This window comes from Pleurodeles waltl, chromosome 4_2 (assembly GCF_031143425.1).
Source record: "Pleurodeles waltl isolate 20211129_DDA chromosome 4_2, aPleWal1.hap1.20221129, whole genome shotgun sequence".
Taxonomy (NCBI): Eukaryota; Metazoa; Chordata; class Amphibia; order Caudata; family Salamandridae; genus Pleurodeles; species Pleurodeles waltl.
This window is the reverse complement of record NC_090443.1, coordinates 484010750-484032401: the sequence shown is the minus strand read 5'-3', so window position 1 is coordinate 484032401 and position 21652 is coordinate 484010750. Positions and strand designations below refer to the sequence as shown.

The 21652-nt window shown below is 45.7% G+C and overlaps 1 protein-coding gene across 1 annotated transcript in view; it reads right to left on the bottom strand.

Moving 5' to 3' along the window:
• Positions 1 to 19403: 19403 nt before the first annotated feature.
• RNASEH2A (ribonuclease H2 subunit A) overlaps positions 19404 to 21652 on the bottom strand; it is an 80282-nt gene continuing 78033 nt past the window's right edge. Inside the window, exon 8 of the mRNA XM_069231858.1 lies at positions 19404 to 20109. Within this exon, the coding sequence (XP_069087959.1) occupies positions 19965 to 20109 (145 nt within the window). The 3' untranslated portion in view covers positions 19404 to 19964. The remainder of the gene's footprint in view (positions 20110 to 21652) is intronic.

The following is a 21652-nucleotide window of genomic DNA, read 5'->3' as shown; positions in this document are numbered from 1 at the left end:
CTGGGGGGACCCATCAACGGTAAGTAGAGGTAAGTAATTTTTTTTTTTTTTAGGTGGCATAGGAGGGCCTAACTTGGGCCCCCCAACATGCCACTGTACCCAATGGCCATGCCCAGGGGACAGAAGTCCCCTGGGCATGGTCATTGGGCAGGGGGACATGACTCCTGTCTTTCCTAAGACAGGAGTCATTTCCATGGGGGTTGTGCGCCAAAAAATTACGCTAGTCAGGTTTTTTTTTTGCACCATTCTTTGACACACAACCCCCAGTATCCCCTATGCCTCCGCTGCCCGGTTAGAGTGATTTATTTTGATGCTAACCAGGCCGCAGTGCCGGCTACCATCATTCCTTAAATATGACGCCCAGCTGGCGCATTGGAATGGCGGTAGCCGGCGTTAAACTTTTTGACGCAAACCTGCGCTGGCGCAGGTTTGCGTCAAAAAGTATAAATATGGGCCTAAGTGCCTTCCCTGGGGTCTTGGAGGATTTTAGAAGTGTACTCCTGTGGTGGATTGAGACTTAAAGGACAAAAGTCAGAAGGTAAAATCTTTGACCAGGACGAACCTGGCTTGTGTATCAAATTGCACCTAGGTCCCGGTCTACCGGACCAGCGACTGACATTGGCGCTTTGTGCTTTTTAGCATTATTTCTACTTAAAACTTTAAAAATTCACATCTCTGGTTTCCCCAATAGGATTTTTGTCATTTTGTTTATTACATTTTACTCTATTTGTCTAATTCGGTTTGGGGTTTTTATTGTTTTGTATTTCCACTTTATTCATGTTTTGCTACTACATAATAACTTTACACATCGTCTACAAGTCATATATGTCTATTCTGTCCCTTAGCTGCCAAAAAGGTTGAGATCAGAGTTCTTTAGTGGTTTCTCCCAAGAAGCGCTGTGATTATTTCTTAAGGTGGGTAGACGCCCACCCCAAATAATAAGTCAATTTCTGAACCCCCCCTTCAGTCCCTTGAAACCCTCACAGGTTAGTAGTTGCACTTAACACTGATTGATTGAATTTCTTACATAACTGATTTAGGGAAATGTTTATAACAATCTGCAAGCATAAGTTGTCAATCTCTCAAAGTTATAGGCATGTAGAGCATAGATTCATGTAATATTTAAGTAATCAGATTGTAAGGCTCATACCCATACTGCCAAGCAGCAGCATCATTACCTCAAAGGTCTTTTAAGGACCAATAGAAAATTGTGTTATTAAGATCTGCTAAGTGACCAGGATCACTAATAAAAAAAATGTTAAAAACCTCTCCCATTTCCCAAGATTTATCCCTGCCTGGGTCATAGCCTTTTCTTTTCATTTGTGTTGGACTTTATGCAGGACCAAAAGGATCATCAGACCATTCCGTATCTCGAAGCTGTTGCAGTAGACATGAAGGTACCTTGTTTAGCAATGTATGTTCAGGCAAAAGTGGCATTGGGATGTCCCTTTCAGATATTAAGCCAATTCTGGGAGACTACAGTATATTTTGTCAAATTGATTTCATCAACCGAGCAGTCATTGACAGTGTTGCCATTGTCAATAATGTTGATTGAATTGTCTTTGACAGTGTCGTAGATGGCACTGCTGTCAAAGCAGTCATCACAGAATATGCTGAATCCAAAAACGTTTTTTTCTCATCAATTGTCTTGTTGATGAGGTTTACACAAATGGTGATCCAGAAGTGATTGACACTGAACAGATATCTGACTTCTTCACTGACTATAATCGTGTCAGCTGTGCATTTGTGGTTTACAACTGGGTCTTCAGAGATGATCTTTTTTGGAATGGGTGGCTCACAGGACGACTTGTGGGCTGAGTTTCAGGGAGTTTTTTTTCAGTCTGCATGATTACTTCAGGAGTGACCTCAGCTACTTCCACAGATTTCTTGTTCATTTTTATTGGAGCTTCCTGAGAATTTGAGGAGTATCCTTCAGACATTGATTTGAACAGTGCTCAAAGTGTGATGGAACCTTTTTTGCACTTTTCCTGAGGTCTTTGAGATACTCTTGTATGCCTCTTCAGAGGCGTGTCACCTGATTATCGTTTTTGGGGCTGTAACAAAAGTCTACCCTCTTGGTCCTTGAGAGTTCTGTAGAAAAAGTTCAACAGACTATGCAATCCTTAGCTTGTGGTTAGGATATAAAGAACAAGCTACTTACCTTTCATAATACCCTTTCTGGGACAGACTAACAACAGATTACTTACCTTAGATAAGGGTTGGCAATATAGCTGTAATTAGATAGTTGCTCTACCAGAAAAGACATTACTGAAGATAAGTAACGTGTTCTTCTAAAAGATACTTCGAACTGCAGATTCATTACCTTAGAATAGATACCACAGCAATAACCTACCCAAGAGGAGGGACTGCAAATTGACCTAACCCAGAAAGTCCAAGCAGTAGTGCTTTGTGAACATTTAGACTGACGCCCACATAGCTGCCTGGCATGTTTTGAGGAAGTCACCCCCTAATGCCAATGCGGTAGTTGCAGCCATGGCTCTGGTGAAGTGAGCCCTCAAGCGTTTAGGAGACTGCTTCTTCACCAAAACATAGCAGATTTTAACAGACAGCATGAGCCACCAAGAGAGGGTATTCTTCTGCACTGCCTTGCCCCTCTTTGCCCTGGTGAATCCAATGAAAAGCTGATTCTCAAGTGAGTGATCTATGGTACAATCAAGATAAAACCTAAGAGCTCTCTTTGGATCCAAAAGGTGGAGTCTTTCTTACTCCTTACAAGAGTGAGGGACAGCAAAGAACATCAGAAGAGTTACTGTCAGACCGTCAAATAGGGTCACGACCTTAGGCAGACAGAAGGCACATGCTTTTAGAACCAATCTGTACTTGTCGAAGGCAGTGTACGGTAAATGAAAAGAGAGGACCTGCAGTTTACTAACACTTCAGGCCCTTGTAATGGTCACCAAGAAGACTGTCTTGTTGGTCAGAAGTCTGAAAGGACAGCTATGCATCTGTTAAAAGGCGGTCACATCAGAAAGGTTCAAATTAAGTCCAAATGGGGCATGATGAAAGGAGAAGGTGGTAACATATGCTCTAAACCTTTGAAAAAACAATTCACAACAGGTCACTAAAAGAGAGAAGGCTGATCTGATAAATGCAAAACAATGTTGAGCTAGCAGACAAAATAACCTCAACTGTGCTCAGTGCTGGGGTGTAGCTAGCCAGGCAACATGGCAGATGCATAATTCTTCCGCTCCACTCTGGCCTACGCAATTATCCTATTTCAGATTGCTGCACTGGACTGCGACACAAGGAGCTATCGGGGAGCGCGAGGATGGCCTGAGGGGATGGATCAGACAGGGCTGCCAGCGTGCTGCTCTGGGCGTGGTGAGGCTGCTCCCTCCGGGCTGGAGGAGTACGGTGCGGTTTTTGGCCCCTGCCTGGGCTGCAGAGGCCCCTGCTGAGTGAGCAGTGCCCGTCGGCTGTTCCTGGGGCTGAAAGGGAGTGATGGCAGTGCGGCCGGACCGTATGGCGATTGAGGCCTCACCCGGACGCACCTGGATTAGGCCCTGAGGCAACAGACGATGGAAGTACTGGGCCTGGAGGAAGTCCTGCCCGAGGAGTACCTGGGCCTTCTCTGGAGTCAGACCGCACACTGTGGGGTGGTGTGGAAGAGCCGGGAGGCTCTGAGAGGAGGTAGGCTGGAGGTCGTGGAGGTAGAGCCAGGTGCTGGCCCAAGGCAGTGGATCCTGGCAGAGGTGAGGGAGCTGAGACTGGCATCGGGGCAGCTGTGGACTGTTGGTTGAGAGGCTCTCTCTGCAGAGAGGGCATTGTCAAACGTAGAAGGAGCCTCCCACCCATAGATACTGCCAGGGAAAATCCCGTCTGGCCTGTGGGGGACATCACGAGTGGGAAACTGGACCGATTCAGGATTTTGTGGCATTACCTGACGTATTGGTATGCCGCCACCCCCCTCAATGAGGAAATATCTTTCTGGCCACCACTTGAACTGTGGCACACCCACGTAGGGGAGGGGGGACAGACCATCAGATATACCAGCAGGCCGAACAAAAACAACACCAAAACAAAATACAAAGGACAAAAACACACCTAACTGCTCCAAGCACCTGTTGAGGACCAAATATATGCTCAGATTTCCACGTCTGAGGAACTGGTAGATGCTAACACCATCCCAAACTGAATTGAACTGGTCTGGGATGCCAAGGGGCATATGTATACTCTGCTTGCGCCGAATGTGCGTCAAAACTTTTGACGCACATTCGGCGCAAACCCTGCGTTGCGTTAATTATATGCAGGCTAGGTGTTACCTTCCAAAAAATTACTTTAAGGCCTGTGCGCCTTATTTATACTCTGGTGTCATTTTGATGCACAGGAGGGGCCGGGCCTTAAAAAACAGCGCCCAGCCTGATGGGCGCCGTTTTTTAACGGCTGGGTCAGGGCAGACGTTAAGGGACCTGTGGGCTCGGAAGGAGCCCAGAGGTGCCCTCCCATGCCCCCAGGGACACCTCCTGCCACCCTTGCCCATCCCAGGAGGACACCCAAGGATCAAGGATGAAGGGACCCATCCCAGGGAAGGAAAGGTAAGTTCTGGTAAGAACATTTTGTAAATTTTTTTAAGTGGCATAGGGGGGCCTGGTTTGGGCCCCCCTACATGCCACTATGCTCAATGACCATGCCCAGGGGACATAAGTCCCCTGGGCATGGCCATTGGGCAAGGGGGCATGACTCCTGTCTTTGCTATGACAGGAGTCACGTCAATGGGGATTGTGCGTCAAAACAAATGGCGCAAGTCAGGTGTGAGGCCTGATTTTTGCCTCAGACCTGACTTGCACCATTTTTTGACGCACAACCCCCATTTTCCCATACACCGGCGCTGCCTGGTGTGAGTCATTTTTTTTTTTACACGTACCAGTCCGCAGCGCCGGCTAACGTCATTCCATAAATAAGGCGCCCGCATGGTGCATTGGAATGGCGTTAGCCGGCGGTAACATTTTTGACGCACAACTGCGTTGGCAGCAGACATGACACTGTATGGTACCTGCACGTACACTGCAGGGATACCACGGGAGAGGGATTGAGGGGGGTTGCACACCCCTGAGAGTTGTGATCTGAGAACTCCCTTATGGGAGGCTGTCCAGGAGGTAGAGATGGGCACTAGGACCCCCCCCAAAAAAATAGGCTCTGTAGGGTGGAATTGTGCGCTGTGATTAAAACTACAACGTGCAATAAGAATCAGCACACCACACATGCTGCCTCAGGGACCCCCTATAGTGCCCAGATGCGGGTTTTCTTCTGTGATCAATCCCATAACTTCTGTGATTAGATTAGAAAATTGCTCCTTGAAGAGTTGTGCATGGTGATGGGGAAATTCTAAACAAAACAGGCAATGGCTACCGCGTGGGGACCTGTGCAGGAGGCTCTGAGGAGGCAACTCCATCTTTGCAGTTACAGTTAGATCAAATATTAGCTGCCATTGCTGAAACAAAGGCCACCCTCCAACAGGACATCGGTGTTGTCTCAGTGGGAGTGGGCCTCCTGCGGGCAGAGCACCATAAACTGGTGGACAGAGTGCAAGAGGTAGAGAAGGGGCTGGGTGAGGTGCAGCCGGTATTGACCTAACAAGTAACAGCCCTAACAGACGGAGTGCGAACCTTAAAGTGCAGGGCCGAGGATGCAGAACGACTCAACAGGCGCAATAATATTGTGTGGTAGGTTTACAGAGGGCACTGAAGGTATTGATATGGTGGCTTATCTTGAGAATTGTTTACAGACTGAGGTGGCTCTGAGGCTTCTGATACGGTTCTATGATCTTGAGATGGCCCATATGGTCGCTGCTCGACCGCCGGCCATGGTTACCTCCCTCACCCAGAATAGCAAAACTTTCTCCTTCAGAAGGCACGTGAAGATGGTCCCTACAAAATTGGGAGCAGCACTGTCACACTGTACCTGGACTACATAGCCATGGTCCATACAAGGTGAGCCTCACATACAAAAGAGCAACCAGGGAAGAAGGAATCCAGTACTCTCTGATGTTTCCTGCAAAACTGCGGATCATCCTTGAGGACATAAGTAATTTTCGCGATTACCCTAAAGCAGCTTGGGAGTGGCTGGAAGTGTACAATCAGGGGACAATCCCGACAGCCCCACAAACTGAGAGGAGAAAAAACACTTGTTGAGTATGGAAGAGGACTCTGACTCAGGGGGCTAGTAAAGCCACCAAGAAACCACCCAGGTCATACAGAAAAGGAACAAGAGGCGGCCCTGCAGGCAGCAGTGGAATTTATGACACAGGCTGGCTCAGAGTTGGATCAAAGCTTGCCTCGGACAAAAGAAGATCCATGGGGTCTGAGTCAGAAAAATCACCCCCGGAACACAAAGACATGCCAAAGGTGACCCCGCAATCGGTGGAGGGCCTGATTTAAAGGCTGATGGACTACACGCCTGGGGGCGATACAATTGCCCAGCATACTTGTTTCATGAATCCCTCATGAATTACGTGGGGGTGAGGTCACCCCTTTGGAACTGGGTCTGTGGTTGGGGGGGATGATTATAGAAAGCGGAGGGGAGAGTGCACTCTGCAATGCGGTTTACATTGTGACTCAGCTGGGAAGTGGTATGAATTTTACCCTGATAATCTGAATATCTGTAGGCCAACACGGACTCACAGATTTTTGTTTACTCCCCACTCACTAAACAACCATCCTTGAGGGTTTAGTGGATGCTGATCTTTACTTTTCGTTACCTTATTTACTTCTGTAAAGTTTGGGCAGCTGGCTGCTGCCATGTGGCCCTGGGTGAGGGGAGTTTATGAGTGGGATTTTCTTTTTGCTTTTAGTCTCTGGAGTACTCTTATGTGTGATGCCGGTCTGACCAACAGGGGGAGGGCGCGATATAGTGCCACAGGCAAGACCCCCAGCCCTCATGGCCTACTAGTTGAAATCTAAGAGGCCTTTGGGCATATCCTAGCTCCTCAGCTGGAAAAAGTATATGCTGAGGCACTAATGGTGGTTTACCTCCTGGTAGACAACACCGAGTGCGACTGTGATGCCCCTCTCTAAGACTGACAGCCCTCGGGCGCCCGTCTCAGCTTTCCGCCCATTATCAATGCTCAACCTGATTAAGATCTTGAGTAAGGTACTTGCAACCAGGTGGCACCCTCATATTACGGACCTGGTCGATGCAGATGAAAATCGCAGCTCCTCCCTTAATCTGTGGTGCTTGCATCACATCCTGTACCATCCTGAGGTACGGAATCTCCCAGGGGCATTACTTATGCCAGTAGACCTTGAAAAGACCTTAGACCGGTGCAACAGGACTACCTGATTGAAGTGATGCACTGGCTGGGATGGGTGAGGCCTGGATTCCATGGGTGACCTTGCTGTACACAAAACTGACAGCTCGAGTCAAGATGGGCACAACCATTTCTGCCTCATATGCACTCTGCAGTGGCACAAGACGGGGCTGACCGTTGTCACCCCTCCTCTTTGTGTTAGCCATTTAACCCGTAGCGGAATGTTTTAGATGGGAGGGGCGGGGAGAGGTATAGCGATAGACGGGCTTGAACAGGTCATACCCCTTTATGCGGACAATCTCCTATTTGTCAGGGGGCCCAGCAGGGTCATTCGGCGCTTGGATAGCTTCGCGGAGGTATTGGGACTGCGGGTCAATAGACTGGAAACATATCTATTCCCTAGTAACCCACACTACCCACAGCCCACTAACCTCTCACCGGGGCTCACCTGGTCACCTGCAACATTTAGATACCTGGGTATCCTAGTGTACCTCCACTGGATGGTAACCTGGATAAAACAGTTCAAACACTGGTCTGTATCTAAGATGGTGATGCTCTGGCGATGCTCTAGCGCTTACTCTACTTCTTTGTTAACCTTCCAGTGCAGATCCCTGGGGCGTGGTTTAGACAGCAAGGGCCTACTTCAGGAGCCGATATGGGACAGGGGAGACATAGGGTCTCCCCTTGGGGTGCTGCAGCAACCACCAGAGCACGGGGGTCTAAGCACCCCAGACTTGGAATTATACTATATTGCAGCACAGCTGCAGTGGGAAGCCAGATAGTTGGATGACACAAGTGCCCAATAACCACATTGGGACTGGTTCCGCATGGAAGTCTCCTTCTTGCTAGATTGCTGAAATCTGAGGTTCGCATAGCCAACTCGAGTATGCAAATACAGGCAGCTGTGCATTGTTGGAGCCGAAGTTTAGTGAAGACAGGAAGAGCCCCACAATATGCGTCGGCCATACCGCTGGTCAGTTTACCTCATGGGATGCCGATTGGAAATGTTACGGCAGCCCGGCTCCACGTCTTGACCTCGGCTGGTATGACCACAGTAGGTGACTGTTATGAAGGGAACACCCTTCTGTCAAGGGAAGAAAGGCAGGAGCATTTTGATTTGCCCAGTGGTCAATTTCTCAATGAGGCACTGCTGCACACATATGCCGAACTATGGGGCCGAGGTAGGGAAAAGCAGCAACATCACGCAATTATGAAATAGATGCACTCCTTGGCTCAGCAAGTGACATGGTCATAACAAAGCACTACAAGGTATGGCGCAGGGCCAATTGGGGACACTTAGGGACAGATGGTCGGCTATCTTAAACTGTGAAATAACAGACACGGATGTTGACCTACCCCAAAGAAGTTTTATGCAACTCCTAGTTAAAATATATACAGTTCAATCTCCTACACATGACGTATCTCACTTGGCATAGATTGAGACCTATATACGGAGGATAGGATTGGAGGTGTCCGAGGTGCCGATTCCTAGACGCTGTCTTTTACCACATGGTGTGGGGCTGCCCTGTGTTACAGACCTTCTGTGCTGTGTTCTTGGCGAGGCTCCGCGTAAATATCAGTGAACTATGTCGAACACGGTTGGTGTCTGCGTGCTTGGGGGCTTCTCCAGACCCCGGCCCGGTATGGTGAGAAACAGATTTTGAGATTTGGCCTAGCGTATAATTGCACTGATGTGGAAATCTCAGACATGCCCAACTATTGAGTCATTTTAACAAGATTTAACTACCTGGGCTAGAGCAGAGCAAAATGGACTGCATGGGGAAGATGCCAGGGTTATCCAGAGGTGCCCAGTAGCTCCGTAATGGAAGGAGGTGCTGGAGCTCTGGGAGTACCCGGACCGAGACTCGGAGCTGACTGATGAGGACGTGGGGGATGGACAGCGAGATGGGAGGACATTAGAATTGTAGAAGTAATCAGTGAGACCCCTGTGAACAGACGACTACTTCCGGAGCCAGGCGCTTACATGGGTACCCGAAACACAGCACGTGGGACCCTGCCGATGGGCGCACTGACACTGCAGTTTGACCCCTCACTCTCACCATAACAACCTATTATGAAATGAAGCGTGCTGATACTATCATGGCTAGACTGCCCTTTTGGGGGGACGAGACAGACTAAATGGGCTAGGGCATTACCTCAGAGACTCTGGAGTTGTTTGTTTGATGTTTGTATTTTTTTATTCATATCTTATGGCACCCTTTCTGGAGATGGACCCAATGCTTGATATACAACGTGCAAATGTTACACATGCTATATATGCTATTTTAGCTGTGAATGATTTGGTATCTTAGGTGTGAATTTTGAGATCAGTATTGAGTCACATGCATATACACACACCAATTCTAGAGGCCTTTTTCACATTAGACCATGTGAGTTGGATAACTGTAACAATTGAGAAAATTGTGGATAAGGCTCTTATGTATAACTGAGCACATTATATAGAGAATTGGCATAGAACGTAAGTGACATGCATACACAATGTATGTCAGGTGTGATCCTTTGCAGATGTTGACTACCTGATACGAAGAAAAAAAACTAATAAAGATATGGAGAAAAAAAAACCTGTGCTCAGTGCAAGGCCTTGTTGAGCAAGCATGAACAGCATGCCACAAACATGTCTCAATGGCTGTCAAATAGATATTTTGTTGAAGAACATCTGGCTGCCAGCATAAGGTGAAAAACACTCACCTGTCGCCACTCAATCTACAAACATGAAGATGGAGCATGCACAGGTTCGGGTTCAGGATCCTGCCCTGCTGCAGTAGGAGACCCTCCTGAAGGGGCAGCCTGATCGGAGGACAGCTGATCATGCCCAGTAGTTCGGGTTACCAAACTCTCCCTGGCCAATGCACATCCATGCAATGAATTGAGCCTGGTAGGTTCTGATCTTTGAGGACTCAGGGAAGGACTATCAGCAGAATGCCGTACAGGAGTCCCTAATTCCATTCCAAGAGAAATGTGTCTCAGAGCGAGTGTCGCTTCAGAAACTCTAACATGAAGAAGTGCTGACAATGCACGTTCTCAGCAGTGGCATATAGATCAAGCCAAAGTTATCCCTATTCATGGAAGAGACCTTGCACCACCTTCAGGTGAAGATGCTACTCGAGGTCCACAAGGTGTCAGTTGCTGAGTTTGTCTGCCCTGGCATTATCAGATCCCACCAGGTGTTGTGATGCACCTCTCCTTTGAGAGGTGCAGGGCTTCCTGGCACAGTCTACAACACCATTCCACCATGCCTTTTGCACTATCCCATGGCAGTGGTGTTGCACGAGAACACCTAAACCAGACCCCCTTTGATGGATGGCAGGAAGGCTTTGAATACCAAGCAGATAATCAGTAAATGCAACAAGTTGATATGGAGCCAGGTCTCCACTGGAGGCCAGAATCCTCTGATCACTGCTCCCACGTGGCCACCCCACTCCAAAAGCAAAAAGAACAGATGATGGACGGAATGCTGAACAATGCGAACAGTCACCCCCAGCCACAAAGATCTGGGTTTAATCAATTTTTTGCCCACCACCCCACCCCAGTTTGGACCCAGCCATATGCAAATCAGTCTTGACCCTGCTCCCTGTGGGAACAACCTAGCCTGAACTGTCAAACCTGGTTCTCCCTGGACCAGAAACAAGCATCCTGGGTCCGGTTTCGGGGTATCACCCCTCATCAGCTAGGCTAGCTTGAATCCAGTGGTGCTGTGAGAGGGTCAATAGTGATTTACATATGGCTGGGTCCAAACTGGGGCAGCATGGTGGGCAAATAAACAATGGATTAAACCCAGATCTTTGTGACTGGAGTTTAATGCTTGCATTGTTCAGCATCTGTTCTTTTTGCTTCAATCCCAAAAGAAAGGCACTGGTTACCGCTGTCAGCGCCAAGAGAAGAAAGAAGAGGGTTCTCCATGTCCAAAATTGGTCCGATGAAAGGCAACGTTTGAGCAGCAGTTAGGTGTGATGTCTACATAATGATGGTGAACTACAACAAACACAGAAGGTTCTGCAAAGTCTGGAGGTGGATGATGACTGCCTCCCACAAGCTCCTTTTTCAGCAGCCAGTTGTTGATATAGGGGTAGACTGGAACCTTTGACTTCTGAAGATGAGCAGCAACTGCGGCCATCACTTTTGTGAACACCCAAGGTGCACTGGTGAGGCCGAAGGGGATCACAGCAAAATTGGAATGCTACAAGCCCACTGAACTGGAGATAATGGGTGTGGGCCTGTAAGATGGGGATGTGAACATAAACCTCCTGAAGGTCCAACACCACCATCAAGTCTCCTGGGTCCAGGACAGATAGAACCTGGGCAAGGGTGAGCATTTTGAACGTGTCCTTTCTCAGGAAGGCATTGAGAGGCTGTAGGTCTAGTATGCAATGGAGGCCTTCATCATTTTTTGGCAGTAGAAAGTAGTGGAAGTTGCTACCATGCCCTACTTCTGGTAGTTGCACTCTCTCGATTGCGCCTTAGGCCAAAAGAGCTGACAGTTCCTGGTGCATCAAGGACCGATGATCCTACAATAGCCGGTACACTGATGATGGCATGGATGGTTTGCTCTGAAGGAATAAAGGGTGTAACCCTGCCACACAATCTGTAAACACCCACGGGTCTGAAGTGACTTTCTGCTATTCAAGTAAGAAATCCTGAATCCTGACCCCCTACTGGACGGCAGTGCACCCAAGAGGGTGTATTAAAGAGCATGTGGGGGGGGAGATTAGGCCGCCCTCGGTCTCTGTGGACCAAAAGGTCTTTGAACACCTCTCCCTGAGCAATGAAGGGTCTGGAAAGCTTGGTGGCCGTGTGGGTATGGCTGACATTGGCAGAAGGGGAGATAGAAATGTGGTTGGCATGGAGCAACCCTACGGAGAGTGCCATAATCCTATTTTTAAAGCACTCCAGCACAGCGTCTGTCTTATTGCCGAACAGGCGAGAACCATTGAAGACCATGTCCATAAGGCTTGCTACGGCATCCTCTGAAAAGACTGTTGACCTTACCCAAGCATGGCATCGAAGAGCCCCTGAGGAGCACTTCACCCTACCAAAGGAGTATGTAGTTTCCACATCACACTGGATAGTAAATGTGTCAGTGTTCCTGCCATCCAGCCTGGATGGTGTCAAGATCAGCCTAGACTCCTCTGGAACCATAGGTATTACTTGTGCCACTGAGTCCCACAGAGCATTGGAGTATCTAGCTAAAAGGCAAGCTGTACTGACGGACCACAAAGTTACACGTGTGGAGAATATTTTAGTTCCAAAGCTTTCCATTCAATTAGACTCCCAATCTGGAGGGGTAGTAGGGAAGACTTTTGGGTTCACTTTGGGCATTGAGGCCTGCACCACCAAACACTTGGGGTGGGTTGTGTGAGGAATCTGGGGCACCCTAGGTTGGAGCAGTAATGGCTAGCAACCTGGCAGTTCACTGGGACCCCCGAACATGGTTTGTCCCAAGCCCCCGGAGGACATTTGTGAGGGCTTCATTAAATTGGAGCAGAAGCTCTGCACTGGAGTGTCCCAGGTGGAGCACCTCAGTTAAGACATTTGTTTTAACCTCCACAAGTGGGAGCTGGAGATCGAGGACCTCCACCATTCTCATAACAATTGTAGAGAACTACTTTTCTTGGTGGCTGGGCAGGTGGGAAGTGTAAACAGGAGTCTGGTGAGGACTCTAGCTCACTGATGTCCACCTACCCCTCCTACCAGTTTTCTCCTGGAAAAAATGGAGTAGGTCATTGAATGGATCAAAAGCCTCCAGGTCAGCATCCTCTTTGAATGAAGCAAAAGATAGAGACTCTGTATCTGGCTCTAAGGGGTGCCTTGGGTCGATCGGCACTGGCCGCAACCTCGGATGGGGTCAATGCAGCATCATTTGAAATCAGAGAAGATGACAGCTTCCCCCATCATCGTGTGGTTTCGGTGACATTGGTAACAACGTTGAGAGGTCAAGGCCTGGCATGAGGAGAGGAACAGGGCTCGGGACCAAAGTTGATCCAGGAACGGATCCAGAGTCCCACCAGTGTTTAGGAGGGGCCGCCGACAGTATTCCAGTTGTGCCACCTTTCAGTTCTTCTAGCATTACACGCAGGGCTCAAAACCCGGAGGTTTTGGAGGGGGCATTTCCCTAATATGCTTGAAACAATTTGAAAAAGATAGTTTGACAGAAGTTGAGAAAATGCTGGCCAAAAAATGGCCGAGGTAGCTCTCCAGATCCATGACTGTTGGTGTACAGAAAAAAAAAAGACATCACTGCAGTGGAGTGTCACTTAGCTAGGCACTAAGCACTTTATACTTGGCACGGATGTCATTGATGTAGAGCCATGAACGCTCCTGCTGGCACACCAAATGGGAGATACTGCTCAAGATTTTCTGCATCTAGTTTGACACCTGGGGAATACTCTAAGATAAGGAATATGCAGTTAGAACTCACTTCCAGAACATTATAGGCAGTTCTTGTGAACTCAGATGGAAGCCTCTTCCTACCACAGGTTCCACATGGTCTAAAAAGATAGATAGGTGATTTAGACATGTTCAAGCTTTGTCAAGTTAAGAACGCCTTAGAGATGTGGATATTCTGTCTGAAATGAATAAATAAGCAAAATTGGCCAACTTAGCTGTGACTTACTCAGCAGAGCTCAGGGGGCTCCATTCACAAGGGGTGCAGTAAAAATCTGACAATGTTGTGCTGTATGCCAACTGGCTGAAACTTGGATTTATTGAAATTACATGCATGGGCTACTATTGTGACTACGCTAAAAATGTTCTGCTTCTGTTTACCATTGCATTACTCTCTATGGCTACTACTGGACAACACAGATGAATTAAGCAAATCTACGGAAGATGCAATTCAAGATAATGTCCGCCTTGGCAGCAGCCTGTTATTGGTACACATACGACAAGCTCAAATGCAGAGGACTAGAACCAGCCTCATCATCCTCAGTCCTAGGAGTTGGAGAGAAAATAGAATATACAAAGAAATGGGACTTCGAATGATGAGGCTTGTTCTAGTCTTCTGCTGACTAAGGATCACTTTTATTAAGGATACTTTTATATCTTGGCCAGAAGTGCTGCTTGCACAATGACATCAAAACACAAATCCTATATAGCGAATATTGGAATGTTTGTAGCGCATTGGTAAGCAACAGGATCCAGTTCATAGTACTATTTTAAGGTGGGTCAGCAACTTGATTAGCCAGTCATCTTTCCTTTTCGATGGGCAGCATAAACAATGGATGGAGTTCATAGATTTGTTGTGAACTTCAACTGTATAGTCCTAGAGGAGTGCCCAGCAAGAGGATAAAATTTATTTAAAACAGACTAGTTTTCAGTTTTTTTCCTTGAAGACTGCCAGACGGGAAAGGATTTAGATTCCAGAAAAAAAGTCCTCCAGAGTCAATGCCCTAGTACCTGGATCAAACTCCTTATTTTGCTATGTCCTAGAGGAAAACTAGAAATCAAGCTAGTTTTGCGAGATCTCCGTTTTCAGTAGGGTATGAGGAAAAAAAATCCTCAATATTTGGGGCCACACCCCTCCAGCGCTTTGAAGGTGGTTACAGAAGTTTTAATTCTATTCTCTGTGCGCCCCTAAAGAAAAGAATTACCGGTATCTCCATCTCTCCAACATTGAAATTCACATGCTTGAATGATTCCTCATTGCCAGGCTAGCAATTCCCAGTACATTTAAATAGCGGTAAACAGTGTTAACATGGCCATAGGCCTAAAACAATAGTGTTTGTTTAGTGGCACATCCACCTCATTAGAAGCTATCAATGAGGTGAAAACATCAGCTTCCCTTTACCTCTAGACACCACCGTAGCTCAGATTTCATAGCACCAGTGTGAGATTAGTACATAATGAAAGGTCCTCTGACCCGAGAGGAGGGACAGTAGCACGTGAATATAAAAAGATTCCAACACAGGAGTTATTGATAAGTAACACATTTCGCATCTAACATTGGATCTTTGATATATTCACATGCTTTAATCAGACTAGTAATCAGTACACACTAGAATACATATTAAGAGATGACTGCAGTCTCATCTTTACCGAAACAAGTTTGAAGACTGCCTGCCCAACTGCAGCAACCGCTTCACCCTTCACATCAAGGCAGCAGTGCTTGCTCTTACAGGGGGGGCACAGCAGAGGTCTCCCAAGGGCACACCCGCAGAGTGCGCCGTTGAAGCCATGCTCCTGGTGGGTGTTCGGCCTTGATGACACACCAGGAAATGCAGCTAAGAGCCAACATACTATCCCCTGTATGGACAGTGAATTATCTCTTCCGGGATGTCCAAAGGGCACGAACAGCATTCGAGGAGAATTAGGTCTTTAGTCTTATCAGTGTAGAATACGAGGCATCTCCTCAAGTCCATTGAATGCAACAATCTTTCCATTGACATAGATGGATTTTGAAAGAAAGATCTTGAAATGATGGGTTTGTTTAAATGATTCAGTACAAACTTCATGTATGAACTTGGGGTTAGGTCTCAGGGTGACTCTCCCTTTCAGAACCAGAGGAAAGGCTCCTTGATGGTGGGTGAATGCCTGCCTCTCTCCTACTCTACTTGCATATGTTAATGGTAGAAGGGCTGTCTTAATTTTAAGTGTGCCTTGTATATGGTTCAAAACGAGCTTGCAGTCATTGCCTGAGAACAGTACTGCACTTTCAATGAGCTGCAGGGCAACATACAAATGCTCTGAAAAGCCCTTTCATAAAATTGGTTTATGATTCTCTGCGGAAACAGAGTAGATGACGATATCCCTGTTCTTCTAACTCTTGAACTTGCACTCCAGTGCCAGGCATGCCTCTCTGTGCCCTTACATAACTTGGTGAGGGCACTAAGCGGTATCCACTCCAGTCCATACACCTCGGTCCCTTACATAAGTATATAAGGGCACCTAGAGGTATCATCTCCAGTGCATACCACTCAGCGCCTTTACACACTTGTAGAAGGGCGCACAGAGCTACACCTTGCAGTGGTTTTTAAACATCGAGGGACTGCTCCCTCTTCCAGCCGTGTTAAAAACCATGATTTAAGTCCGCTGGCAGAACGGTGGGATTCATTAGTAATTCTGCATTACATGAGTAACACTGAATTATTAAATTACTCCGATTCCACATACCCCTAGTTATTATCTTCTTTAGAATGTTAAAATCCTCTCAATAATTATCTCCATCTCCTTGTGGAAGTTCTCCATCCATCTTGTCTATATCAAACTATTTACAGACAGTCCTCAGTAGTTGGTGGGTCAAGAGGCTTATTGACTGGTCTGGGAGACAGCACTCTTTGAAGTGGGAGCAGAGGAGGCGGTAATGTTTGGCAAGAGGTGTAAATGGCAAAGTAGCATGTGGTGTTATAGGTACAGTACGTAATACTGGTTCAAGCGCCTGTACCACTAGGTGTTGTGGTAGCAGCCTTTGGAAAGAGGCCCTCACTTGCTGCTATCTAGACAAAAAGACAATAGGTATTAGGACAACTTCTAACCTTCTACTCTTTTTTAGGCTGTATATAGGAATGCAAGTTATGTGAACCATAATCTTGCAGGTAGTCATATTCTTGTTGTAAGTCTCATCCTCCTCCCATCTTCAAAATCGTAAACATAGTGCACATTCAATTGGGTTGGACTATATACAGCCTGCAAAGCATCCTCTTCACATCCCTGTATTTGGGGCGGAAGATTTGTTGACACCTTTAAAGGTGAAAACAAGCACACTATATATATATATATATACATACACATATACTGCTGTCAAAGTTGTAGCCATCAATATATTCCCATAAATATTTCCACCAACTTAACATTCAAGTTAAAGATGCCGCACTCACAGAATTCTGATTAGTCCTCTTTTATTCACGGTGATCAAGACCGGGAAGGTCCAAACGCGTTGGTGTTAGTTGGTGGGGGGTTTTCTTATTGAATCTGAAATTGCAAAGGCATTCTTCCCAAAAGGAGATGACGGCTGCAATTTTTTTCACCATCACTGAAATGTGTTGATCAAGAAAGAGATCCTAATCAAGCCAGCCACCTATGCTCCCCCTACTACCTGCTCTGTGTTTGATCCATTTAGGGCGAAATATCCTTCATCCAACTGAATATAGCTGAATTTATTGGAGGTCTTGAGTCTGTACAGGAGCAATCTGATTATAGATTATAAAAGGCATTTGAGGAAATGATTTGTGTCAGACTGATTTTAACAAAGTGGCCTTTTCCCTGCAAGAAAGATTTTTTTTATGCTAGCTGAGTGTCAAATTAATGGAAACCCCAGAGGTACCAGAGTTTGATTCAAGCAGGGGGTGTAGAATTTTATAAAAATATCTACTTGTCCATATGACACGTTGCTTCATAAATCTACTTGTCCTGAAAGAAAAGAAAAAAAAAGAAAATCTACTTTCCCTTTGGTGCCATGCAGTGTGCGACAAATTATGGCAGCAATCACATTATGTAAGAGCTCTGATAATAGCCTGTCCTATTATACCAGGGCTAATACTATACTGGGCTTGAATACTAGCAATTTCAAGCCCTACTACAGCAATTTCCTTATGTTGCCACCTTTCCACAGATCTACATACTGGGGCTGGAGGAAGCAGTAAGCAATAGTTCCAGGGCTGGAATGCGTTTGAGTTTGTACAAACCTAGTAAAAAACATGTTTTAAAGGGTTTCACCTGCTCTTCTCTAATCTTGTCCTATGCTAAGGTTGGAAATTTACTTCTGACGAGGGCAGAAGTAGATGTTCTTCCAGGGTTGGGAAAAAGGCAGCTAAAGGGGAAGTGAACTTGTAAACGTTCAATAGATTTTCGCATGGGCAAATCTACCCCTCCGTATTTGCTTGTGCTAAAATACAATCCAGAAATGTGTTCTATGAGTATGATTTCCTAGTCTACTTCTGTAAATTCTTATGAATTCATGAAAGCCACTAATGCAAAAACATATACCATGGGGGCACTTTTTTGACTTTCTTTAAGAATTAGGTGCCCAATTAGGTCCGGCGTTCACCGAGACATTTTGCTTTTATTAAAATTCTATTTCTACCTATAGCAATCTATAGGCTGATTTAAGGTGAGTGATAGCATTCTGCTCTTCCACAAGGAGCATATAAAAAAAGAACGCAAAGTAGCTTTGCGGTGGCAATGAGTGCTTTTTTAGACCAAATTTTTGTTTCTCTGCTTTTTGCCAATGTTGGTTGCAATGGTGAGGGCCTCCTACAACAATAAAGTGTTACAAAAGCCATGTCAAAACAAAACACATTGACAAAACCAAAAGACTGACCACCAATGTTTGATCGTTTGGCTTAGCAAGTGCTTGTTTATTTTCATGTTTCCCATAATCTTGTTGAAAATGGTTACATTTATTTTTTATAATGAAATATAAATAAAATTTCAAATCTCAAACATATGGACACAAATGTTACCTCAAATGAAGACAATTCCCATCCCTGTAAACTAGCAGCCAAAGGGTTTGTGCCGCCGGGGTGGGCCTACCTGTCCCAAGCACAAAATAAACATGAAAACTTGTCCTTGATCCAAAACACCCCAATCTGGGCACGGGGCTAGAGGAATTCCACACCTCTGCTTTTGTAACACTTTATTGTTGTGGGCGCTGTAAGGCCCTTAGCATTGTAACAAACATTGGCAAAAAGCCAAAAAAAAAGTTTGGTCTCAAAACGCACACATTGCCACAGTAGTTTCTGTGCACTTTACTACTGGTTAGTGGGATTAAAGTGCCCCTATATGGTATATAAAATTAGGGCATTTAGAACGTTAAAGTTAAGATATCCTCATATTAAAACCTTGTGAGGAAATCAGTGCTAGCCAGACAAAGAAACCACACTCCGATGTATTGTACAACTCCCTTTCCAGTCTTTTGTCCACGGTTGAACGATACTAAAGAAACTGTAGTTCTAAATATAGTCAGGGTACTTGCACGTGTCACTGTCGACCAGGAGTTTGATGTATATTTAGTGGCAGTTGTCCCCTTAATGAGTTCAAAGTACTTGTGTAAAGCAAATTATTATAAAAGAAGCATACTCACGTTGCTGGGAATATCCAAAAAGCTTATATGATAGTCAAGAGCAAGTGATCCTCCGGTACACCACGGCCTCTTGCTTTCCATACACTTAAGAGGTGAAGAAACTTTTTATACTAACATTTTATTAAGCTTTTTTCCCAAGCAATTGAAAGTGACAGGCACAGTAAAGTTGTCCCCCATAACAAGGATATTCAAACAAGATTTCTATCTAGTTCAAAAGCACATGAAATCAGCAATTAAGTACAATGTTGATGAGAATCTTGCCCGTGCATCGGAACACAATAAAACCATGCCTCGCCCTTCAGGTTGGAGGTGCTTGAAGTATAATGCTGAAAGACCACCTCAAAGAGGCCAGCTAAAATGTGGTTCATATGCATTTTGCCTCTGAAACTAAATAGTGCTGGTAAACGTTCCTCCATTTGTGAGTGTTACCTGTAGGGGTCAGAGCCCTGCATGTCCAAGCCAGAGTCCTGGGTGCCCACCCATATCAAAGGGCAGCACTGGCTTATGTTTGGCTTCAGGATACCCGCTGATCACCGCTCTCAGTCAGGAGCTTGTCTCTGTGCCCAATTAGAATGAAGCAGGTGATGACGCAGAAATGTAATACCAAATGCTTCTGCTCCTAGATGCGTAGGACAGTGACGTGGTGAAGGAGACAGTGGACACTCACAGATCAGACACCGCCTCCAACTTCCTCTCATGAAAGAAGCGGTGTGGTTGGCGCTTTCCAGTGTCCTTTTTAGTGAAGTATGAAAGCATGGCGGCAGCGTTCTTCTTGGTCTCCTTATCACCTTCCTCGTCGCTGTCATCCCTGCCCAGAGACAAGAAACGGAAAGTCAAAACAAACATGGGCAGCTGCTGGGAGCACATGCCATTGTGAATGTGGACTCAACGATGGAAACCAAATTGCTTCTGGACTTCAGAAAATCGAAGGGGTGGATGTGATGCTGGTGAAACGTGTAGATTTTCAGCACTGGTCAGTTCTCAAACTGACCCCCAATGTGTAAAATCGGACATTATTGGAATTACTCACCACATGGAGCCCCCAATTTACCAAACACCTTCTCGCCCTACCCCAGAAAATGTTTAAGAATAATTCAAACCTCTTAACATCTCATGTTTTTTTAGCTAAAAACAACAGAAAGGGTGCTTGACTGGTGCAGAGTTCCACTCTTCATGTGTTAGTTCATGCAAGAAAACAATCCATCTGTTACACACGCTGTGCCCCCCCCTTTTTTATATATATTTTTTTTAAATCAAAAACCAGAAACATTCTAATTAAACTTCTTTAAAACTACAGGAGACATGAAATAAATGAATGTCATTATGCACATGACACAAATTGCAACAAAAAAAAAAACCTACAGGAATAACATGACCTAGCAAAATAGGTTTTGGGATAATGACCCAGCTGCCGTAATCACCACGTAACCTGGAAACCACGGATTAAAATTAACCACCGGACTCGGACCTTCATGCTTCCAGAGGTGATAATCCGAGCATTACTGGTTGGAAGATACTGTGGCTTGAACAAGTGAGAGAATCTTGCTAGGTGTCATTTAGAACCAGTGTGATCAGAGTAGTTACCGCATAGTCGGACTGAGGAGCACCACTTGGTAGATGTTTTCTACAAATCAAGCTCCAGTTTGCTTCATCAATGAGTCTTATGGCCAAAGAAAACGAGCATTTTAGTCCAGTGCTAAACATGCCAGAGATTTGCTTCAATGCCTCGGATCCACTGTTAATTGGCACATAATAGTGAAGCATAAAAGTTGGTCTGAACTTACATAAACATAAAACAAGCGAGAAACGTACTTGTTTACCATATATTTTATTGACAAATAATATATTCCTCCCACCCCAATTATAGTTTCATTCCATATTAGTTAAATATGGAAACAATCAACTGGGTACAATTGACTTCTGTATCAAAATATTTAAAAGCCCCAGGTACAGATGGCTTGCCCACTGATGTCCTTAATTAAAATATTCATCTGGGCTACTATTTTCGTTATTTGATCATAATAGGTATACACGCAGAGACCTAGCCACATGGGCAACATAGCCTATTGCAGAAACGCAGATTACACTACAATCAATGAATGGGGTAGGCTAACTGGAGAGAAGGATGGTCAGCATGGGATTAGAGAGTAGCAGAGACTATCCAGGAGAAATCATTTACATACACGTCATGAAGCGGTGTCACTGAAAGAGTTCTCTGGTCTTCAGGCAGGTCATTTCAGAGTGTAGAGGCCAAGCACGAGAAGAACCGGATCAGGGTCTTGGATTTTTTTTAATTTTTAATTTCGGAATTTTAAGAATCATACGAGGTTGGTTCCCAGTACTACTCTTCA